Raw genomic sequence first — 19,852 nt, forward strand, 5'->3', positions numbered from 1 at the left:
ATGCTTTGTCCAAGGGGTGGGTGTGACGATCAGAAGCTGGCTTCCTCGCCTGGCTCCCGGAAAGCGTTCATTTGTCTGCAGGGGTGATGGGTCCCGTGCCTTCTGGGAAAATCTCCTGGTCTGTTCACTCTCGCTCGTCTGTTCAGTTCACAGGCTGAAGCCTGCCGACATCAAGGTCATAGGCGCCATGGGCGACTCCCTCACGGTGAGTTACCTGGGTGTAGGAGGAAGGGGTGGGAGAGGAGAGATGACCAACCTGAGACCTGGAGGGGGAAGTAGGTGCAGAAGGTCTCCCAGCGCTGGACCTGAACTCCCGTCCCCCCCCCCCCCCCAACTCCCACCCAGCGTTCCTTCCCTGCTGCTCTCTCCCAGTGCTAGAGTAAAGGAGATGGCAGGAAGTGGTGGGGCCCAGAGGGAGCAGGGATGACAGAAGTGACCTGTCCCGAGGTCGCACAGCCTGTCAGCACTGGGCAGCTTGGGGGGGGCCGGGTCTCCTGGGCATGGTCTAGAACACCTTCAGAGATCCAGTAGGAAAGCCAAGGGCAAGTACCAAGGAGCGAGGTGTGGAGAGGATAACACGGGAACAAGTGCTAGGGGTGGAGGGGTGAGAAAAGGGGAGCCAGTGGAGGAGGCAGGGGTACCAAAGGTGACGCCTCGGCAGCTGCCCCACAGTGAAGCCCCAGACCCCGCAAAGATACCCATGGCAAGTAGGGTCGGGCCCTTGGGAGCCTGGGAGGTCCCCAGACCCAAATGGAGTTCAGCTGCTGGTCCCTAGTCTCCAGCTGAACATCCCCCAGGGACCAGCTGGCACCTGGCACGTCTGGGGCCTCTTACAACGTATTTTGTTCAGTAACCCTGTGATGAAACCCTGGCCACTGTGGCTTTCCCTAAATGCAACCTGTGAGGAAGGTGAGGCCAGGCGAGGAGAAGGGAGTGCCCAGGCCACACAGGCTGTAAGCGCCGGGGCCAGGACCACCATGCAGGGACCCTGTCCTCTGGTGGCCCTCTCCACGGTGCTTCAGTGGCTCCTAACGCCAGAGCCCTGCTGCTCATAACTGTCCAGGGACTGACGCTCCTTAGCACCTTCACATACCATTCGTCCCAATCCCTTCCTGCCCGGTGGGCTCTCAGACCCCCTCTCCCAGCCTCCTGTTCTGCCTGAAGATGTCCTAAGGATAAGGAGCTATCAAGAATCAGCCCAGCAGCTCGGGACTTCGTGGGGGAGGCAGCACTTTGACAAAGCTGGCAGAGGAATTGGGTCCCAGGGCATGGAGACCGCAGCCCTTGGAGGTCAGCCTTGGCCCGGCTGCCAGGGGGCCTGCCTCCAGCCTGCCCTCGGCGCGCAGCTCCGCCCAGAGACAACACACTTCAGGCAAGGCACGAACATGCACCTGTGGAGTGCGTGCACGTGGTGGTTTTAAAGCCCTCGTTCCCTCTTCAGCTGGCTGGTAGTAAGTGGGAGTCCATGCGCCATTTTGTTTTGCTTTTTATTTGAATGGACACGTGGTATTAGTACATATTACAGGGCACCCATGTCAATATGTGAATACCGTAACAATGAGGTATTTGGCGTGTTTATCGCCTAAGAGATTTACTACTTCCTCGTGTTGGGAACACTCAAAATCCTCTCTACTAGCCCATGTGAAATAGTCAATTATTGTTGACCATAATTATTATTTTGTGCTGCAGAACAAAAATTATTGCTCCTACCCAGCTGTAGCCCTTGCCTGTGGGATTTCATGTCATTACTCATGTTTAAGAGGCACATGTGTGACATGTATGGGAACAAGAGGATTATGTTGCTTTGTTTTAGGGTACGTTTCACAACTTAAAAAGCAAAACCAGGAAGACAGGACCCTGAAACACGTCCTCGGCACGCTAGCCCCAGAGCACTGGTGCTGGCCTCACTGGACCCCAGGGCAGGTTTTGTGGAAGGAGGCAGTACTGTGGGTGCCCCCATGGAAAGGAGGGGTGCGTGCTGAGCTGGCACTGTCTGGACTCCAGGTTCTAGGGACCTCACCCCCCGGCGGTCCCAGCCAGGATAAATGCACAGACCCTGCCGCAGTGGGCAGTCAGGGGGCCAGGGAGGGGAAAGCAGGAAAACTCACCCTTCTTGTCCCTTCCAGGCAGGCAACGGGGCCGGGTCCCAGCCCGGGAACATCCTGGATGTCTTTACTCAGTACCGAGGCCTCTCCTGGAGGTGAGCAGGGGGCGTGGCCAGGAACATTCTAGAAAACCATTGCTCCAGCAGGGGATGGGCCAGCTAGTGCTTTTCCAAGACAGATTTCTGTGTTCGGTTTGAGGAAGGCATCTGTCAGCTCTCCCAAACAGGAGCCGGGATCCGAGGCGCGGAGGGCTCAGGGGAGAAGCTCACATGAGGGTCTGGGTGGGAAATGCTTCTCCATCTTCCACGTGTCCCCTGTGATGTCATCCGAGAAGGCGGCCTCGTCAGGCCCTGCAGCTGGACCTGGAGCCCAGCTGCCAGCTCTGTGCGTCCCCTCTGGGCGGGGCACCTGCCTTGGATGCAGAAATAGTAACACCTTGAGGCTGAGAGGGAATTTCACCACTCGGCACTGGCCTCATAGAAGGGCCCTTCACCTCACAGTGGGAGAAGCAAGGCTGGGGGTGGGGAGAGGGACAACAGGGACAACAGCCAGTCCAGGGCCGGAAGAGCGCCAGAATCGCAGCAGGTGCTCTGTGACCCCAAGCCAGCATCATCCCGGCTTCCAGGAGCGAGGCTCCGACCCTACTTCCGGGCCCCGAGAGGCTGGGCGGGGCACATCTGGGGGTTCTGCAGCCTGGCCGCAGCCTCTGCATCTGACCCCAGCTTCAGCCCAAGCGCCGAATCCCCGGCATCCAGCCTGGCGTTGCTGCGCGGTTGGGCCCAGGGTTTCAAGAGCCTGTTAGGTATTGCAGGCGTGCTTGGCAAAGCAGGGAGTCCAGACAGCTCTGGAATGTCGTCTCGCTTTGATCTGCTCTTTAGAACTGGCTTGGGAGAGGGCTCACGCTCCTCAGGTCGCCCCTTTTAAAAACAGTACTGCGGCCAACAGGAAGGGAAAGATGGGGCAGGGTTTTTTTTCTTTTTCTGTGTTTTGAGTAATAACGTTCAATGCACAGCTGCAGGGGTCGCCCAGGGCGGCTGCCTTCCCTGGGCGGCGCCAGGGTCCATTTCAGTGTCCGCCCCTACGTGGGGCTCCAAGTTTAGCTGGAGTGCAACAAAATCATCGGTGCTGGTGCCAGTCTGGGGGTGATCCCGAGCGCGGGCGAGGGGAGGGGTCTGCGAGGGGGAAGGGCTCGCTGCGAGCCCCGGGGCTGCTGCTTCGTGGACGCGGGAGGGTTGCCGGCCTCTGAAACCTTGTCTGTCTCTCCCTTCCACGCAGTGTCGGGGGCGACCAGAACATCAGCACCGTCACCACCCTGGCCAGTGAGTACGCCTCGCGGCGGGCGCTGCCGCAGCGCCCCCTGGAGGCGGCGGGGGAGCGGGCGGTGGGGCTCAGCCCTGGGCGGCAGGGGGCGCTGCTGTCCCAAGGCTGCCGTGCCTTGGGAAGCCTCAGCCAGGGCCAAGGGGCGCCGGCAAGAAATTACCTTTTGTTCAAGGACAGAAGAGAGGAAGAGAGAGCTTGGGCCAAATTCTAGCCAAGTCCAAAGGGAGGAGGCGGACGCGCCCACCTGCTTTGCTTGCCCGAAGCAGAGCCGGGTCTGGGAGGCCCGGATCGGGGCACCTGTGGCATGCGGGGGGCTGGGTCCTGGGGGTAGCTCCTGGAAATGGGTGTTGCTTGATCAGATTTTTCCTAGCAAGATGTGAAAACAGTTTGTAGGGCTGGATAATGCAGCGGGGAAAACCACAGGAAAATGTGTTAGAAAGCTTAGGACAGAAGGTTGGGACAGAGCCTCCACGATGGAAGTAGAGCGAGGTGCCAATGACACCACCACGTCTCTTTGGGAATTTGTCTCCTTAGAGGCAGACGTGAGAACCGATCGTTACAGCCACTCACAAAGTTTAGGGGGAAACGAGAAGGCCGCCAACTCTGCTCTCGGAAAAGAACAGACCACACCAGGCAAGGAAACAGGATGGAGTGGCTACAGCAGAGATGGCCGGGTGCCCAGCAAGTTCTCGGCCAGCCCCGGTGCGGGCTGATGCTGGAGCCGCCGGGAACGGGCACCCACCACCTCCCGGGTCCAGAGACCCCATTTGCAGGCAGCCCTGCCGATTTCAAAGCCCCTCCTGCTGTTGGGGTGGCGTGATTCCATCGGCCCAGTGCCCCCAGAGCCACAGGGCATGTCCAGGGCGGCTGTATGGAGAAGACCTGCTGCGGTGCTGGGGTCTGGGAACGCGCTGATGGATGACAGAGACCCCTGCAGTCCTGCCCGCCGCCCGGCTCTCTCCTCCCGCTGGTCCCAGCAGACAGGCACGGGGGAGGCCCCGGGCTGGAGCTCCGCGCCCAGCGCTCTAGCCTGAGCTTCTGTTCTCGGCGGCTGTGTGGCTGTGAACAGTTTTCCTAACCTGTCTGAACTTTGTTTTTTTCAGTCCATAAACATTGACCGTTTTATGAGGCCCTGATGCACCTACAGACTTTGCTCTCCGGAGTTCGTAGCTAACTTGGGGAAGTAGAAAGTGAAAAGTCAACTGTATATCCAGTGTAGGAAAGACATGAAAACATATGAGACGGGAAGAAAAATCAAGCCAACTAGCGAAGTCTTAACTCAGATGGATGGGGTGAGGGGAGGTGGCTCAGAACCAGGAGAGAGAGGAGATGCCACTGGCCTTGTGAAAATACGATTGTGAGAACATGTCGGTAAATCAGGTGACTTATAGAAGAAATGGACAAATTCCTAGAAAGCCACAAGCTGAAACTGAATAATAGAAAATCAGAATAGGTTTAATAACAAGCAAATAAATTAGCTTTTAAATTTTAATTTAAAAACTTTCCACCAACAAAAAGCCGGGGCTTTCCTACTGTCACTGGTGAATTCTGTCAAACATTAGTAACTGAGGCCAGCAATTCTTTACAAACTCCTCCCAAAAATAGCGGAGGGGACACTTCCCAACGAGCTCGGTGGGTTTTACTCCGATACCAAAATAAGGTAAAGACATCACAAGGCAAGAAAACTGCCGCCCAATATCTCTCATGGATGTGGACACAACTTCCCAACAGAGCACTAGCAATCCAATCCAGCAACATTTAAAACCCTCTAAAATCAATTAATGTAATACACCATACCAATACAATAAAGTACAAGAACCACACAGTCATCTAAATGGATGAGAAGAGGCGTTTTCACAAAATCCAACAGCTCTTTCCCACAAAAACATAGACCAAGCTGGGAGAAGGATGCCTGGCCTGATGAAGGTGTGTCCTACAAGCTGGCGGCTCACAGAGAGATGGCTGCTGCCTTGCCCCCAGGCCTGGGGCTGAGACAAGGTTGTATGCTCTGCCGCTGGTGTTCAGCATCATACCAGAGATTCCAGTCCTAGCAGCTGGACGAGAAAATGAAAGAAAAAACACATCAAGATTGGAAATGAAATTAAACTGTTTCTCTGAAGATGACACGACCTGGTGCATAGAAAGCCCTAAGGGGGCTGGCACTGGGTCGCGGTGCTTGAAGCTACCGCTTGCCATGCCAGCGTTGCGTATCAGAGCACCAGTCTGAGTTCCAGCCGCTCTGCTTCTGATCCAGCTCCCTGCTAGCGCACCTGGGAAGGCAGCAAATGATGGCCAGAGTTCTTGGGGCCCTGCCACCCACGTGGGAGACCCGGATGAAGTTCCTGGACCCTGGCTTTGACCTTGGGTATTGCGGCCATGTGAGATGTGAACCAGTAGGTAGAACATCTTCCTCTCCCTCTCCTACCCCCCCATCACTCTGCCTTTGAAATAAACCTTTAAAAAAAAAAGTCCTAAATAATCTATTACAATTATTACAATTAATAAATGGATGTGGCCAAGTTGCAGGGTAAAAGTTAATATACAAAAAACAATTGTATTTATGTTGTACACGCAATTAATCTGAAAATGAAATTAAATACAGCAGAACCAAAAAGAATGAAACTTACTGAATGAACTTACTGAAGTAAATGTGTCTCATACTTTTAAGATCATCAAACACTGCTTAAAAAATGAAGACATCCCATATTTGTGGCTCTGATTTACTTTTGTTAGGATAGCAATACTTTCCTAAATGAATCTAAAGATTCAGTGTAATCCTATCAAAATGCCAGCTGGCTTCTTGGCAGAAGGTGGCAGGCAGATCCTAAAACTCATGTGGAAACCTAAGGGCCCAAAATAGCCAAAGCAGTCTTGTCAAGGACGGACACATTTAGAGGACTCCTACTCCTTAATTTCAAAACTCCGGCGAAGGTTCCAGCAATCAGGACAGCGTGGTCCTGGTGTGAGGACAGACACAGAGAACAGTGGCGCTGAGCATCAGACCCTCCGATTTATGCTGAACCCGTTTTCAACAAGGGTTCCAAAGCCATCCATCCAGCAAGGAAAGAACCATCTTTGCGACAAATGGTGCCGGGGCCATCGCGTGGAAGCTGGACTTGTTCCTCGCACCCTTTCCCGAGAGTCACCCAACACTGATCATCGACCCAAGTGTAAGAGCCGAGCCTAACGCTGAGGAGAAACTACAGGAGCAATCTCCATGACCTGGGGTTATTAACGTCTCCTTAGATTTGCTACCAAAAACAGAAGTGGCAAAAGGGAAAAAAGAAAAAGTTATGTTTCAAAGAATGCTCGCAAGGAAGTGAGGACAACCCAAAGGGTAGGAGAAAACACGTACCAGTGATTTACGTAATGAAAAACTTGAATCTAGAAATTAGAAAGAACTTCTACAACTCAATAATTAAAAACAAAACTGGACAAAGGATGTGAACAGTCATTTCTCCATTGAAGATAAACAAATGGCCCATAAGAAAAAAGGCTCAACTTCAGTAACTCTCGGTGCCAGTCAGAACCACAGTGAGATACCGCCGTCACCCTCAGGGTGATGAGGTCACAAGCGCTGGTGAGGCTGTGGGGAGCTGAGCCTTGCTCTGAGTCCGCTGGGCATGGAATGTAAATGGTGCACTTTTGAGCAAGAGGCCTGTCACGTCCTCAAAAAGTTAAATAGAGTTGCCATACGATACAGATACAGAAATTCCACCTTTTAAAAAATTTTCGCCAGCACCGTGGCTTAACAGGCTAATCCTCCGCCTTGCGGTGCCGGCACACTGGGTTCTAGTCCCGGTCGGGGCGCTGGATTCTATCCCGGTTGCCCCTCTTCCAGGCCAGCTCTCTGCTATGGCCCGGGAAGGCAGTGGAGGATGGCCCAAGTCCTTGGGCCCTGCACCCGCATGGGAGACCAGGAGAAGCACCTGGCTCCTGGCTTCGGATCAACGAGATGTGCAGGCCACAGCGGCCATTGGAGGGTGAACCAATGGCAAAAAGGAAGACCTTTCTCTCTGTCTCTCTCTCTCACTATCCACTCTGCCTGTCAAAAAAAAAATTCTTCATATTTTTATTTATTTGAAAAGCAGAGTTCCAGAAGGAGGAGGAAGGAGGAAGGGAGGTGTCTTCCATCCCCTGGTTCACTCCCCAAATGACCACTATGGCTGGCAGGGGCTGGGCGAAGCTAAAGCCAGGAGCTTCCTCCATGCCTCCCATGTGGGTGCAGGGGCCCAAGCACCCTGATTTCCCAGGTGCATTAGCAGGGAGCTGGATGGGAAACGGAGCATCTGGGACTCAAACCACGGCCCCTGTGGGATGCCAGCCATCGCAAGTGGCAGCTTAACCTGCTACACCACAGTGCCAGCCCCAGAAATTCCATTCTTAAGACTGTATACAAGAAAAATCCACATAAATATTTGTACACAAATGTTCACCGCAGTATTATTTACCATAGACAAAAAGTGGAAACAACCCCAATGCAACAGCTGAAGAGCGGATACATGAAGTATGGTAAAGCCACACGCTGGAATACTATTCAGCGAGGAAAAGGGGGAAGTTCTAACGTGCGTCACCACGTGGGTGAATGTGGGAGGAGTTGCGCTAAGTGAAAGAAGCCAGGCACAAAAGTGTTGCATGATTTCACTTAGGTGAGGCATCTAGAATACAGAAGCCTGCAGAGACGGAGCTGTGCTTGCGGGGTGGGGATGGCTGAGGGGCACAGGCACGGTCTGAGGGGCCGGGCGAACGTTTGAGTTGATTGTGGTGAGAGTTGCCTCACGCCATGAACACACCTGTACCTTGGCGACTTGTGTGGTATGTGAATTATCTGTCAAGGAAGCAGAATGGAAGGATAAGTACAAAGGTACTTCAAAAAGTTCATGGAAAGTGGAATTCGAAGCTAAGTTTATTTTAGTGCAAAAAAAAATTAAAATTCATTTGTAATTTCTCGTAATGTGCATTTTCCATGAACGTTTTGAAGACAGCTTGTGTATTTGGAAAAAAGGAAAATGCAGGAGAAAAACACTTCACTCATTAAGCAGCTAGTGCATGCTGTACCTGTGGCCAAGCATCGGCCTACTTCAACCTCCTGCCTCTGGGCTGGGGGTGAGGAAGTGGGGCAGGGGCGACTTTGCTTTCCCAGGCCCCCTTCGGTCCCCGAAACGTCACTTGTCACTCGGAGTGGTCACGGAGCATCTCCTTTCTTGTCTCGCCAGACATCCTCCGGGAATTCAACCCTTCCCTGCAGGGCTTCTCCGTCGGCACCGGGAAAGAGACCACTTCCCAAGCCTTCTTCAACCAGGCAGTGGCGGGCGCCCGAGCCGAGTGAGTAGAGGAGGGCCTGGCCCAGGCCAGGGCCTGTGGCTGAAGCTTGGCCTGGGCTCTGTCACGGGTGTCCTTTGTCCTGTTCCCACTCAGGCAGAAACTAGTCACAGTGACTCTGAAGCTGGGCAGGCGCTTTGAGTGAGTCCTGGGAGTCCTGTGTGTGGATCTCACGCCCACGGGAGACAGGGCCAGGGCGAGGGGCCCCCAGGTGCCTGCTGCTGTCCCACGGTGCCGCCTCCCTTGCGCGGCCTTCCCAGCCTCTGGGCTCTGTATCCTTACAGTGCCGCGAGTCCCGGCTATGTGTCCCAGCTTCCCCCTTAGCTCTCTCCCATGGGGTGGCTGGGAGGTGCAGACACCATGGTGGGTGTAAGCTCAGGGGAGCTTTAAAGAAAACACACACGTGGGGTCCAGATGGGGGTCCCTGTGGTCCACTGCAGTGAGCACGGAGACCACCATGTCTCCATCCATACGCCCCGATTGGCTGCTCCCCGGGAGTGGGCCGGTCAGCGTGGTTCAGTAGCACCATGGTTTTGCCTTTTCCACGCATGCACTGGCTGGCAGTGTGTGTTCAGAGGCAGTTGTAGGCATGACCAGGTCAGGGGACAGCTAGAATGAAGTCGGAGAATTGAAAGCATGAAAGTGACCAGAAGCGTGTGATTGATCTGGCCCCAGATTTCTGTCTCTGCTTTGCCCGAGGCCTGGGTGCTCTGTGACACGAGCGAACCCAGCACGATCCAGGGGATGGGGTAGGGGGGTACCATGGATAACGATTCCCATGTCACGGATGACGGAGCTGCAGGGCCCAGGCAAGAGCAGCGGCTTGACCACACAGCCTGCGCCCGCTGTGCCCTGCACACTTTCTTCCAAGCCGGGTCTCCGTTCCTCTCACAGGGCAGCAGGGTGCAATGCTCGTGCATCACCCTGAGATGGATACAGCCGAGGGCCGGGAACGCTCCTGCCCTGACAGCTGCAGGTTTGCAGATGAGAAAACGGGCTGGGGGAGGGGGGGAGCCTTCCCCACAGCCCCCACCCAGCCCCACCCAGGAGAGCTCGTCCCGGCTGGGTGCATGATGACCACACCAGGCCAGCGAGAGTGACAGCGCAGAGGGGAAGAGGGTGACAGCTACGATTTCCTACTGGACACCAGGGCAGGGGCTTCGCTGATGGTGACAGTGGGGGTGACGGTACACTCAGTGGCCGTAACTTGTCGTGGGCCATGCCCTGTTCTAAGTTCTCAGTGTGGCTCGTTGGTTAGGTCTCCCACAGCCGCGTGAAGAAGGCGCTGCTCCCTGTGCCCATTATACAGAGGGAAAGACGAGGTTTGCAAGGGTGAAGTGCTTGGCTGAGGTCCCAGAGCCAAGCGGTAGGAGCAGGGGTCAGCCCGTGCTGTGTAGCCCCAGGGGTGCTCTGCCCACCTCGGTCTCTGCTCCCAGTGGCCCTCTGTGATGGGGGTGTATCTATTTTGCAGGGCTTTTAAGCTGAGAACTTACTTCATGTTCCCACAATTAAGCAGAGGCCATAAGTGTCAGCCCAGGTGCCCCTGACTCAATCAGGTCACCTTGACAGTGAGACAATGAGGGAGCCGAGACGGGCGTACGCTGAGCCCCATAGGACGTAGACACTCACAGGCAGGCAACCCTCTGCCCCGCACAGCCCACCCCAGGACAGAAAGAAAAGTCCATCACCAGACACACGCCTTGGAGGACAGTCAGCCCATGGGGCACCCCCTTGGGTGGACAGGCTCTGCCCTTCCCACGCGCCACCCCTCTCCCCACCCTTGCACCCAGCAGAGCCTGAACAGGGCAGGGGGGCGGGCCAGGGCCGTGAGCCCCACTTTCCTGCAGGAGGCCCACCCTGGGCCCCTCCCAGTTATGATTCTGATTCCCGTTCCAAGTTCGCCCATCCCGGCTCCTCACATGACTCCCTCCTGTGTGTTCCCACAGTGGGTTAATTCCCCAGGCCCAGAGGCTGGTGGCCCTGATGAAGAATGACACGGTGAGTGCCGGGGTGGGGGCGGCGGCTCGGGCACAGGAAGTGGGCAAGAGAGATCCCGACACAGATGAGGCTGGCAGGGGGCAGGGGGAGGGTAAATGGTGGGTGGGAGCCTGGCCTGAAGCTCCACCCCTCTGAACAGGGGCTTCCCGTCCATCTGCTCATTCATATCGTCCTGTCAGTCAGCTGTCAAATTCCACTTTTATCCTGAGTCCGGCCTGGGGCTGGGAACGCAGTCAGTCTGGGAAAGTAGGGTCTGGGGGAAGGAGCAGGCCACCTGCTGGGGACAGGTGTGAGCAGATGGCTGAGCCTCCTTCTGAAAGACAGAGGTGAGGGTGTTTTTGGAGCTGTTTCTGGGTGGATAATAGCCAAGAGGGTGATTTTGAGTTGTTGTTTCTACCTTCCACTCCCTTTTGTTGTTGTGTTTTTTTGTTTGTTTGTTTGTTTTTTCTGACAGGCAGAGTTAGTGAGAGAGAGACAAAGAGATAGGTCTTCTTTTTCCATTGGTTCACCCCCCAATGGCCACTACGGCTGGTGCACTGCACCGATCCGAAGCCAGGAGCCAGGTGCTTCCTCCTGGTCTCCCATGCGGGTGCAGGACCCAAGCACTTGGGCCATCCTCCACTGCACTCCTGGGCCACAGCAGAAAGCTGGACTGGAAGAGGAGCAACTGGGACAGAATCTGGCACCCCAACCGGGACTAGAACCCGGGGTGCCAGCGCCCCAGGTGGAGGATTAGCCTAGTGAGCCATGGCGCCGGCCATCCACTGCCTTTTGAAAGCACAGGTCAGAGAAGCAAAGCTATGTAGGCCTGGGACAATTTAAAAGGCTATGAGGGTTCCAGGTGTCCTGGGGCCACAGCTTGTGTGTGTGGCTGCCCCCTCCCACCCAGCCCTGCAACCCCAAATGCCCGGGGGTCTCCCAGTCCCTCTTGGAGGAGACAGAATCCTACCAGAGCCTGAGCTGATGGCTGCCACCGGCTCTAACCAGCCTCAGCAGCTCAGTTTGTTCGTGGGCAGCTTTGACTTGTGCAGCGATGTGGGTTTGGAGAACTTCTGCTCGATGAAAGGCAGTCTTTTCTCCCTTAACTTGACATTAGAATTCCGGATTTCTAGAAGATCCTAGAACAAACGTTCCTTTCCCACAGCCAGGGCCAGCTTCCCTAGTCCCCGCCTACTGTCTAGACACAGAAGTAGGACCAAAGCTCAGAATTCTGTGCCTGCTCCCCAGGACACATGAAAAGTGTGAGGTGTGGTTGACTGTGTGTGGACACAGCTGAGTGGAAATCCAGTGACTGCACCCCAGAGAAGAGCGCCATATAGTACCTAGGAGTCAGGACCCTAGAACCAAAGAGCGGAAAACGCAGACACCTGCTAGGATGTGCGGGGACCCAGCCCTTCGCTCGACACTGTTTTCCTGGACTTGACCCTGAGACAGGCACTTACTTGTTTGTTTCCTATTTGTTCCAGAGGATAAATTTTCAGGAGGATTGGAAGATAATAACCGTATTCATTGGAGGCAATGACCTCTGTGATTTCTGCAATGATCCGGTATGTCCTCCTGGGCCATCGCTCCAGACCCTCCCCAGGGGAAGGATTTTTCCATGGCTGCTGGGACCCAGCCTGGGAGTAACCCTGAGACCAAGAGCACGTTCAGTGCTGGGGGACATGAACAGGACAAGCAGGACTGATCCCGCGTTTCCTACGAAGGGAGCCTGGTTGTATCCCAGTGACCTAGAAGAGTCTCTCCTTTCTCCGGTATTCGCTGGCCTTTGCAGGCCCACCTGTGTGGGGAAGTGAATGTCCTGTGACGGCATTTAGGCCAGGTTCAGAGCCACGTCCATGGGCTGAGGGGAAGCACAAGTTCAAGGCTGCTGCTCTGTGGGGGCTGTGCTTCGCCGGAACACCCAGGTCTCTGAGCTGAAACAAGAGCCCATAGGCTGCTGCCTTGTATCCCACCCAGATGCGGCACAGGCTCTGTCCTCAAGGAACGCCCCCCTCCCCCCAAGACACAGATGCTGCAGCGTGGGCCAGGCACCAGGGCTGCCCCGGGAAGCCAGCCTAAAGTCAGAGTCACTGTGCAGCCGGGTGGGGGCGGAGCGGGAGACTTCCTACCTGTGGCTTGAACACCAGTGCCTTCGTCAGGAGGAGGGGACCAGCAGAGTGAGGGGCAGGAAGTGGCCTTGCTGGAGTTGTGACCTGTCCCCAGGACCCTTCATGGCCTGCCAAAGGTCAGGGCTCCTGGAGCTAGGATCGGAAGGACCCACAGGAGGCCTCGGGACCACTGGGAGCAGAGGAGGAGCTGGGGCCATGGGCCTCCCTCTGCTCCCCGCGGTGACGCCACTCTGCTCTGTGTTGTAGAGCAGGGATCCGGGTTCCATTGCCCTCAGAGAAAGAGTTTCCTGGCTTCACACACACAAAAAACTTTAAAAACCCAAAATATTATCTGGAGGAATAACTGGAGATGTGTTTACTCTTGGGGTGCACTTGGGCCTCACAAGGCCCTCCCCGCCATTACCTCCTTGAGGGGTTGGGGAAGGTCTGGCGCCCCAGACAGTTCAGGACCCAAGTAGGATCAACGAGGCCCTGGGAGCGGAGATGATAAAGTCGCAGGAGAGCTTAGCGTGTGGCAGTGGGATGCACGCATCTGGCTGCTCCCCAGCAGACCCAGGGGAGAGGAAGCATACTTTCCTGAGAGTCACAGCTGTGACAAGCCCAGGGGATGCATCTGGAGCCCCCAGGTCAAGCCTATCTTGGTATCACCCGCTCTGACCTGGGGGGGGGACGCAGCCGGGTCTGCAGCGGCTGGGCGGCGGTGGTGGGTGGTGCTCTAGAGACGGCCTTCTCCCTGCAGGTGCGCTATTCCCCCCAGAACTTCACAGACAATATCGCGACAGCCCTGGACATCCTCCACGCCGAGGTACACTGGCTCCTCCAGCTCTTACCCTGGCGGGGCACCTTCACCAGCTCCTGAGCAACCCAAATGCACAGGTGTCGGGGGGTGGGGTGGGGAGGAGAGAGTAGCAAAGCAGGTGCCTGGGGCCAGCTGGGGGTCCCTGAGCAGAAGCCCCAGACCTGGCCTTTCCACAGATTCCCCGGGCCTTTGTGAACCTGGTGAAGGTGCTTGAGATCTCCAAGCTGAGAGAGCTGTACCAGGAGACTAAAGTGAGCTGCCCCAGGATGATCCTCAGGTGAGATGGAAACTGCCCCCCCCCGCCCCCCGTTCCTAGAAGAAGGAAACCAGAGGGTAGGGCCGTGAGGAGCACTGGGAGTCTCCCCACCCCATTTTATAACCTGAAAAGGTCTACAGGGGGACATCCCAGGGTTTCCACCCCAGTGTGGACCTCCACTGCTCCCCTACTCCCCGCATGCCACTGTTGCCATGGCAGCCATGGGATGCCTTCAGTCCTCCGGGAGGGAAGAGGATGGCTCAAGGGTTGCTCAGGCCACCGCAGAGACATCCTGGACAGCTGCCAGAGCGTCCCCACCCCTGCCTGGAGGCCCAGCTTGGCATGGGGGCTCCAGGCTGTGCATTCGCAAATCTAGGGCCACAGTCACCTGCTAGAGGGAGAGATGGCAAATCGGGATCGGCAGAGTCCAGAGGACAGAAGGTCCCGAGAAGACCCCAAGAGGTGGCTTCATCCCTCAGAGCCCCTCTGCTGTGACCCATCTCACAGCTGCCCTCCCCCTGCCCCCACCCCTGTGGCTCTGAATGGCCCCTCCATTGCCCTGAGCACATCACAGGGTCATCACATGCTGCTGCCCACCTTGCCCTCTAGTAAGTGCTGAGCCATGGCCGGCACAGCGCAGGGACTCAGCAGCTGTCTGCAGAATGACTGAATGAATAACTCATGCTCTGGGAAATTAAGGGGTACACTGGCTGCTCCCCCTGAAGATCCACGCCCAAGCTTCCCTGGGGGAGGGGTCCAGACTGCCCAGGTGCCCTGGAGAAGGCCTTGGGGCACTGTGAGCAGACAGGATGGCTGCGGGTGACAGGTGTCTGTCAACGCAGCCACTTCCAGCTGTGCTATTTTCAACCGCTGACTCGCCCCTCATCCCCACCTTCTCCAGGTCCTGGGCTGTGCAGGCTGCAGCAGCTCAGAGCCCCTCTCCAAAGAGGCTTTGCTGCTGACCACAGCAGGGGTTCTTAGACCTTTAAAGTGGAAGAGGCATTTGCCAGGTCCGTTCACGGATCTGAAGTGGCCAAGTGCCCGAACGTCAGGGTCACCCTGCCCTGGCCCCCTGCGCTGCTCTGCGCTCCCCCTCCACGGCAGTGCTGAGTCCCCACTGAGCCGTCTACTGTTATCCCCTCACCCCCTGCATCCGAAGCCCGTATTTGCCAGATGTCCAACTGCTCGGAGCCACAGGCTGCGCAGGAGCAGGTGTAGGCGCTGGCTCCGCACTCAGCTTCCATGTGGCCTTGAGAAAGTGCCTCAGTGTTCTCATCATAAAACAGAGGTCGTGATGACACAGCTTCTGGGCTGGCCGGGAGGGCCACACAGGTTAATACCTGGAAAGCCCTCGTCCCGGCGCTCAGCACAGGTAACATTAATGCCATTTGCGGCATGGTGGTTGTGGTTATGATTTAGAAGGAGCCGTGCTCCACCTGCACCACTCTGCCTTCCAACAGCCTCAGGCGACTGCTCAGTAAGCCCCTCCTGCGGATGTCAGGAGAAACACCTGTTTCATTCCCAAGCGCAAATCCAGACCTGCGACCTTGTCTGTTTCATTTGGTTCAGTGAACTGGTTAGCCAGCCAGGTCCTCCATTAGCACAGATGTTAGTTTATTAGGATTTATTTATTAGGGCCAGCACTGTGGCATAGCAGCTAAAGCCACTACCTACAGTACAAGCATCCCATGTGGGTACCAGTTCAAGTCCTGACTGCTCCACTTCCAATCCTGCTCCCTGTTACTACTCCTGGGAAAACAGTGGAAAATAGGCCAAGTGCTTGGGCCTCTGCACCCATGTAGGAGACCCAGAAGAAGCTCCTGGCTTCGGACTGCCCCAGCTCCAGCTGTTGTGGCCATCCGGGGAGTGAACCAGCAAATGGAAGACTTCTCTTTCTGCCTCTGCCTCTCAAATAAATAAATCTTTAAAAAAAATCTTTAAAAAATTAAAGATTTATTTATTTGAAAGGCAGAGTGACGGAGTAAGAGAGGGAGCAGAGACCATCTGCTGGTTCACTTCCCAAATGACCGCAACAGCAGGGGCTGGATGAGGCTGAAGCCAGGAGCCTGGAACCTCATTGAGGGTCTCCCATCCAGGCACAGGGGCCCAAACACTTGGGCCATCTTCCACTGCCTTCCCAGGAGCAGTAGCAGGGAGCAGGATTGGAAGCGGAGCTGCCGGGACTCGAAGCCACGCTCTGATGTGGGATGCTGACAGGCAGGCGGCAGCCTAACCCGCTGCACTGCCACACTGGCCCCAGCGCAGATTCGGGGTCCCTCCGAGTTAGAAGGGCCAGATCCCGAGGCCAAAGCCTCTGCCCTGCTTGCTCAGGAGGGGACTTGGGGCGGGGGCTTCCCGGTGTCGTTCGCAGGTCTCTGTGTCCCTGTGTCCTGAAGTTCGATGACAACTCCACAGAAATTGCCTCCCTCATGGAAATGATCAAGGAGTATCAGGTAAGCCGGCCTGTGCTCTGTGACCATGTGGGGCTGCTGTCTGAAGTGATTGCCCTGTGTGCAGACTGAGGCAATTTTGACCCCCACTGGGCAGGCAATCAGCACTGAATTGTTTGCCAGTTTAAAAAAAAAGTTGATTTTTAATTTATTCTCATTTTATTTAAACATCACAGAGAAAGAGAGAGCTTCTATCTCTGGTCCACATCCCAGGCATGGACCAGGCTGAAGCCAAGAGCCCTGAACTCAATGCAGCTCTGCCACATGGGTGCCAGGGACCTAAGTACTTGGACCATCACCCACTGCCTCCCAACAGGAAGCTGGATCAGAAGCAGAGTAGCTCAGATTCTAGCCAGGCACCCTGATGTGGAAAGCGGGCATCCCAAGTGGCTTATCCACTGTGCCAAAGGCCCACCCCTAGGTTACCAATTTAAAGACACCCCAAGGAAGCAGCAAGGGGTGTGGCTTCATGTATCTGAATCAAGCTACAGAGCAAAGTCCCTAAAGCCCTCACCTAGTCTCAGTTCCTGGCCTTTACACAGGAGCAAATGCCGCCCACAGTGCTGGGATCCATACAGGCATCAGTTCGAGTCCTGGCTGCTCTACTTCCAATCCAGCTCCCTGGTAATGCATCTGAGAAAGCAGCAGAGGATGGACCAAGTCCTAGGGCCCCTGCACCCACAGGGGAGACCCAAAAGAAGCTCCTGGCTCCTGGCTTCAGCCTGGCCCAGCCCTGGCCTTTGACCATGAATATCATGCCAAGAAGCTTCATGGTGGCTGTGTCTAGAACGAGTGCACACCTGTCGTGTGACCTTGGGCCAGTAGGCCATGAGACTTGTCTGAGCTCTCAACTCCTGGGTGAGATATAGAGGCTGAGGCCCCCTCCCTTACTTGTGTTCCTCCACCCTCCCTGCCCGTGGCAACAGGTGTCATGGGGTGCAGGAGGAGAAAGAATGTGAGCAGTGGGCCTCTCTCGCACGGGATGCTCATTTTAGTCCTTTCTCCGTCAAGCCTCGACCAGGACGGCTGCCTCCCTCGGCCCTCTCTAGTGTCCCCAGTGTCCCCCATCCTGAGGGCAATGGTAGCCTTCCTTCCAGAGTGGGCTGTGGATGCCAGCAGCGTGAACACGCCTTTAAAGAGCTGTAGAACCACTTCCTGCAGACTCCGCGGGGGCAGCCGTGCCTGCTGGGCGTGTGGGGGGCTCAGAGTGAGGCCGCTGCATTTGGCAGACCCTGTCACCACCGCCTGTCCTCCAGAGGGCTCCCCCTCTGCACCTCTGTCATGAGCAGACACCAGTGGCTGCAGTGCGTCTGTGCACGCCCCGCACCAGGACAGGGAAGGCACGGAGGGTATGGCCAAGAGAGCAGCCCTATTTCCCATAGGGTTCTTGGGTACAACAACGAAAGCTCCGGCACTCCTGGGCTAATCTAAGCAGACTTAAGATGTCTTTAAGCAGGATTTCTGGTAGAGCTGAGGTCAGAGGCCAAGCCACCAGTGTTCATGGCGTTCTGTGGGCCATGCCCTAAGGATCAGTACATACCAGGCTGCAGACCAAGTCCAGGCAAGCCATCACGGACACTGCCGTCCCACTGCGGCTGGGAGCTGGGATTCTGCGCTGAGACTGTCCCTCAGTCGGGGACCCTCCCTTAGCAGCAAACGAGCCGGGGTGGAGCCTCCGTCCTCCTCAGCTTCTCCCGTGGAAAACAGGCTGCTCCCCATACATAGGGCGACTTCAAACAGGAAGTGGATCCCGGGGCTGAGGAGCCAAGGAGAAGGAAGCCACAGTCCACCTCCAAGTTCATGGATGCGAGCATCCGTAGGTCAGGAACATGCAGGAAGAAAAGGGTGCACCTGTAGTGAGCGCGTGCAGACTTTTCCCGCCCGCCGCAGTGCCACGTCTGCCTCCGTGGCATTTGCACCGTGCTGGGCGTCATAGGCGGTGGCGAGGTGGCTGCAAGTGTACAGGAAGTGTGTGCAGGTTCTGTGCAGGCGCCATGCCATCTTGTGTCAGGGACTCGAGCACCCACAGACCCTGGTATGCGCAGGGGGTCCTGGCACCAACCCCCAAGTGCCTTTCTGGACCGCTGTAGACACGCCAGCCGTTCCCAGACCCAATCTCGCTCACCACGGAGGCCCCGATCCGGTGTCCTGGAGACACTCCCTTGCTCGTGGCCACGTGAAGCCATCATGTCCCCAATGAATCATCTGCTTCCTGCAGAAGCCATGGCTCCCCTCGCTCTCCCAGAGGTGGCTCCCACCGTTCATAACTGTAGTCGTTAACGTAGCACTTACCATGAGCCAGCAGCCTCACTCGCCACTCCTCCCAACCGTGTGTGGTTCCACCGTGAGCCCTCCTGGCTGCTCCCCACCACCCCAAGGTAACTGGGAGCATTGGAAGGGGCTGGCAACGTGATGCAGGCCCTGCCCAGAGAGGGCCACTGCTTGCTGGCGGTCACACAGCGAGCTAATAGCGTTGTGCCTTCCTCTTCTCTCTGGAGAGGCCCTGGCCTCCCTCCCTACCCTGCATGCCTTGCTCAGGCCTCTGTGCCTGGAGGAGACCAGCGAGGACAGCCGCACACGAGGCATCCCAGGTGGAAGGGCTCTCTTTCTGGCTGACCCTGGGAAGAGCCATATCTGTGTCTCTGCACTGACCCAATTAATGCTCCCCGATGGGTACGCCTGACTTCCCTTTGTAGCCAGAAAGCTGGCCCCAAGTGCTCGAGACCCTGTTGAGTGGTGAAGTGGTCCGGCCTGGTCGGAGTGGGCACCAGATCCGGAGGAACTGGTTTTTCTGGAACTGAACATGGCAGAAGCTGTGATGGCTATGGCTCCGTTACCCTGGGGTCAAGCTGACAGGGTCAGGTGTTTCCTTCCCTCTGTGACAGCCTGGGTCAAGCGTAAGTGGTTGCAGCAGAGGTTGGGGCCAGCTGTTGAGACTGCGGCTGACCTGAGAAGTGACAGCTGGCTCCCGGCCAGCTGCAATTTTGCTGAAGCCCGAGTTCGCTCAGCAGTCAGACCCTGCTTGCTCCCGTGCCCGAGCATGGGAAGGAACTTGGGCTGAGCAGGTACAGAGGACCAGGTCCACCCGACGCCTGTGCCCTTGTCCTCTTGCAGGAGAGGACCCAGCAGCTGATTGACAGCGGGCGATACGACACGAGGGACGACTTCACGGTGGTTTTGCAGCCGTTCTTTGAAAAAGTGAACATGCCGAAGACCCAGGTGAGGAGAGCGAGCGGCTGGCGGCAGGTGGAGGGCTGGTGCCAATAGCACGCTTCTGTTTCGGGGTGTGCGTGCGAGCGCCGTCCCTCTAACTGGGCATGCCGGTCTCTGGCTAGGACGGGCTACCCGACAACTCTTTCTTCGCGCCTGACTGCTTCCACTTCAGCAGCAAGGCCCATGCGCGCGCAGCCAGTGCCCTCTGGAACAACATGGTGAGAGGCTGGGGTGAGAGAACCATCCTCCTCCTGGTGGTGAGAGATGCGCGCTGGCCT

The 19,852-nt window shown here is 56.4% G+C and overlaps 1 protein-coding gene across 1 annotated transcript in view; it reads left to right on the plus strand.

Moving 5' to 3' along the window:
• Positions 1-19,852, plus strand: part of PLB1 (phospholipase B1) — a 114,240-nt gene that overhangs the window by 51,493 nt on the left and 42,895 nt on the right. The window contains exons 18-28 of the mRNA XM_062208826.1: positions 147-205; positions 2,127-2,200; positions 3,381-3,424; positions 8,642-8,750; positions 10,694-10,745; positions 12,212-12,292; positions 13,596-13,661; positions 13,832-13,932; positions 16,283-16,364; positions 19,476-19,580; positions 19,697-19,792. Coding sequence (XP_062064810.1) covers positions 147-205; positions 2,127-2,200; positions 3,381-3,424; positions 8,642-8,750; positions 10,694-10,745; positions 12,212-12,292; positions 13,596-13,661; positions 13,832-13,932; positions 16,283-16,364; positions 19,476-19,580; positions 19,697-19,792 — 869 coding nt within the window. The remainder of the gene's footprint in view (positions 1-146; positions 206-2,126; positions 2,201-3,380; positions 3,425-8,641; positions 8,751-10,693; positions 10,746-12,211; positions 12,293-13,595; positions 13,662-13,831; positions 13,933-16,282; positions 16,365-19,475; positions 19,581-19,696; positions 19,793-19,852) is intronic.

Source organism: Lepus europaeus, chromosome 13 (genome assembly GCF_033115175.1).
Source record: "Lepus europaeus isolate LE1 chromosome 13, mLepTim1.pri, whole genome shotgun sequence".
In the NCBI taxonomy this organism is placed as follows: Eukaryota; Metazoa; Chordata; class Mammalia; order Lagomorpha; family Leporidae; genus Lepus; species Lepus europaeus.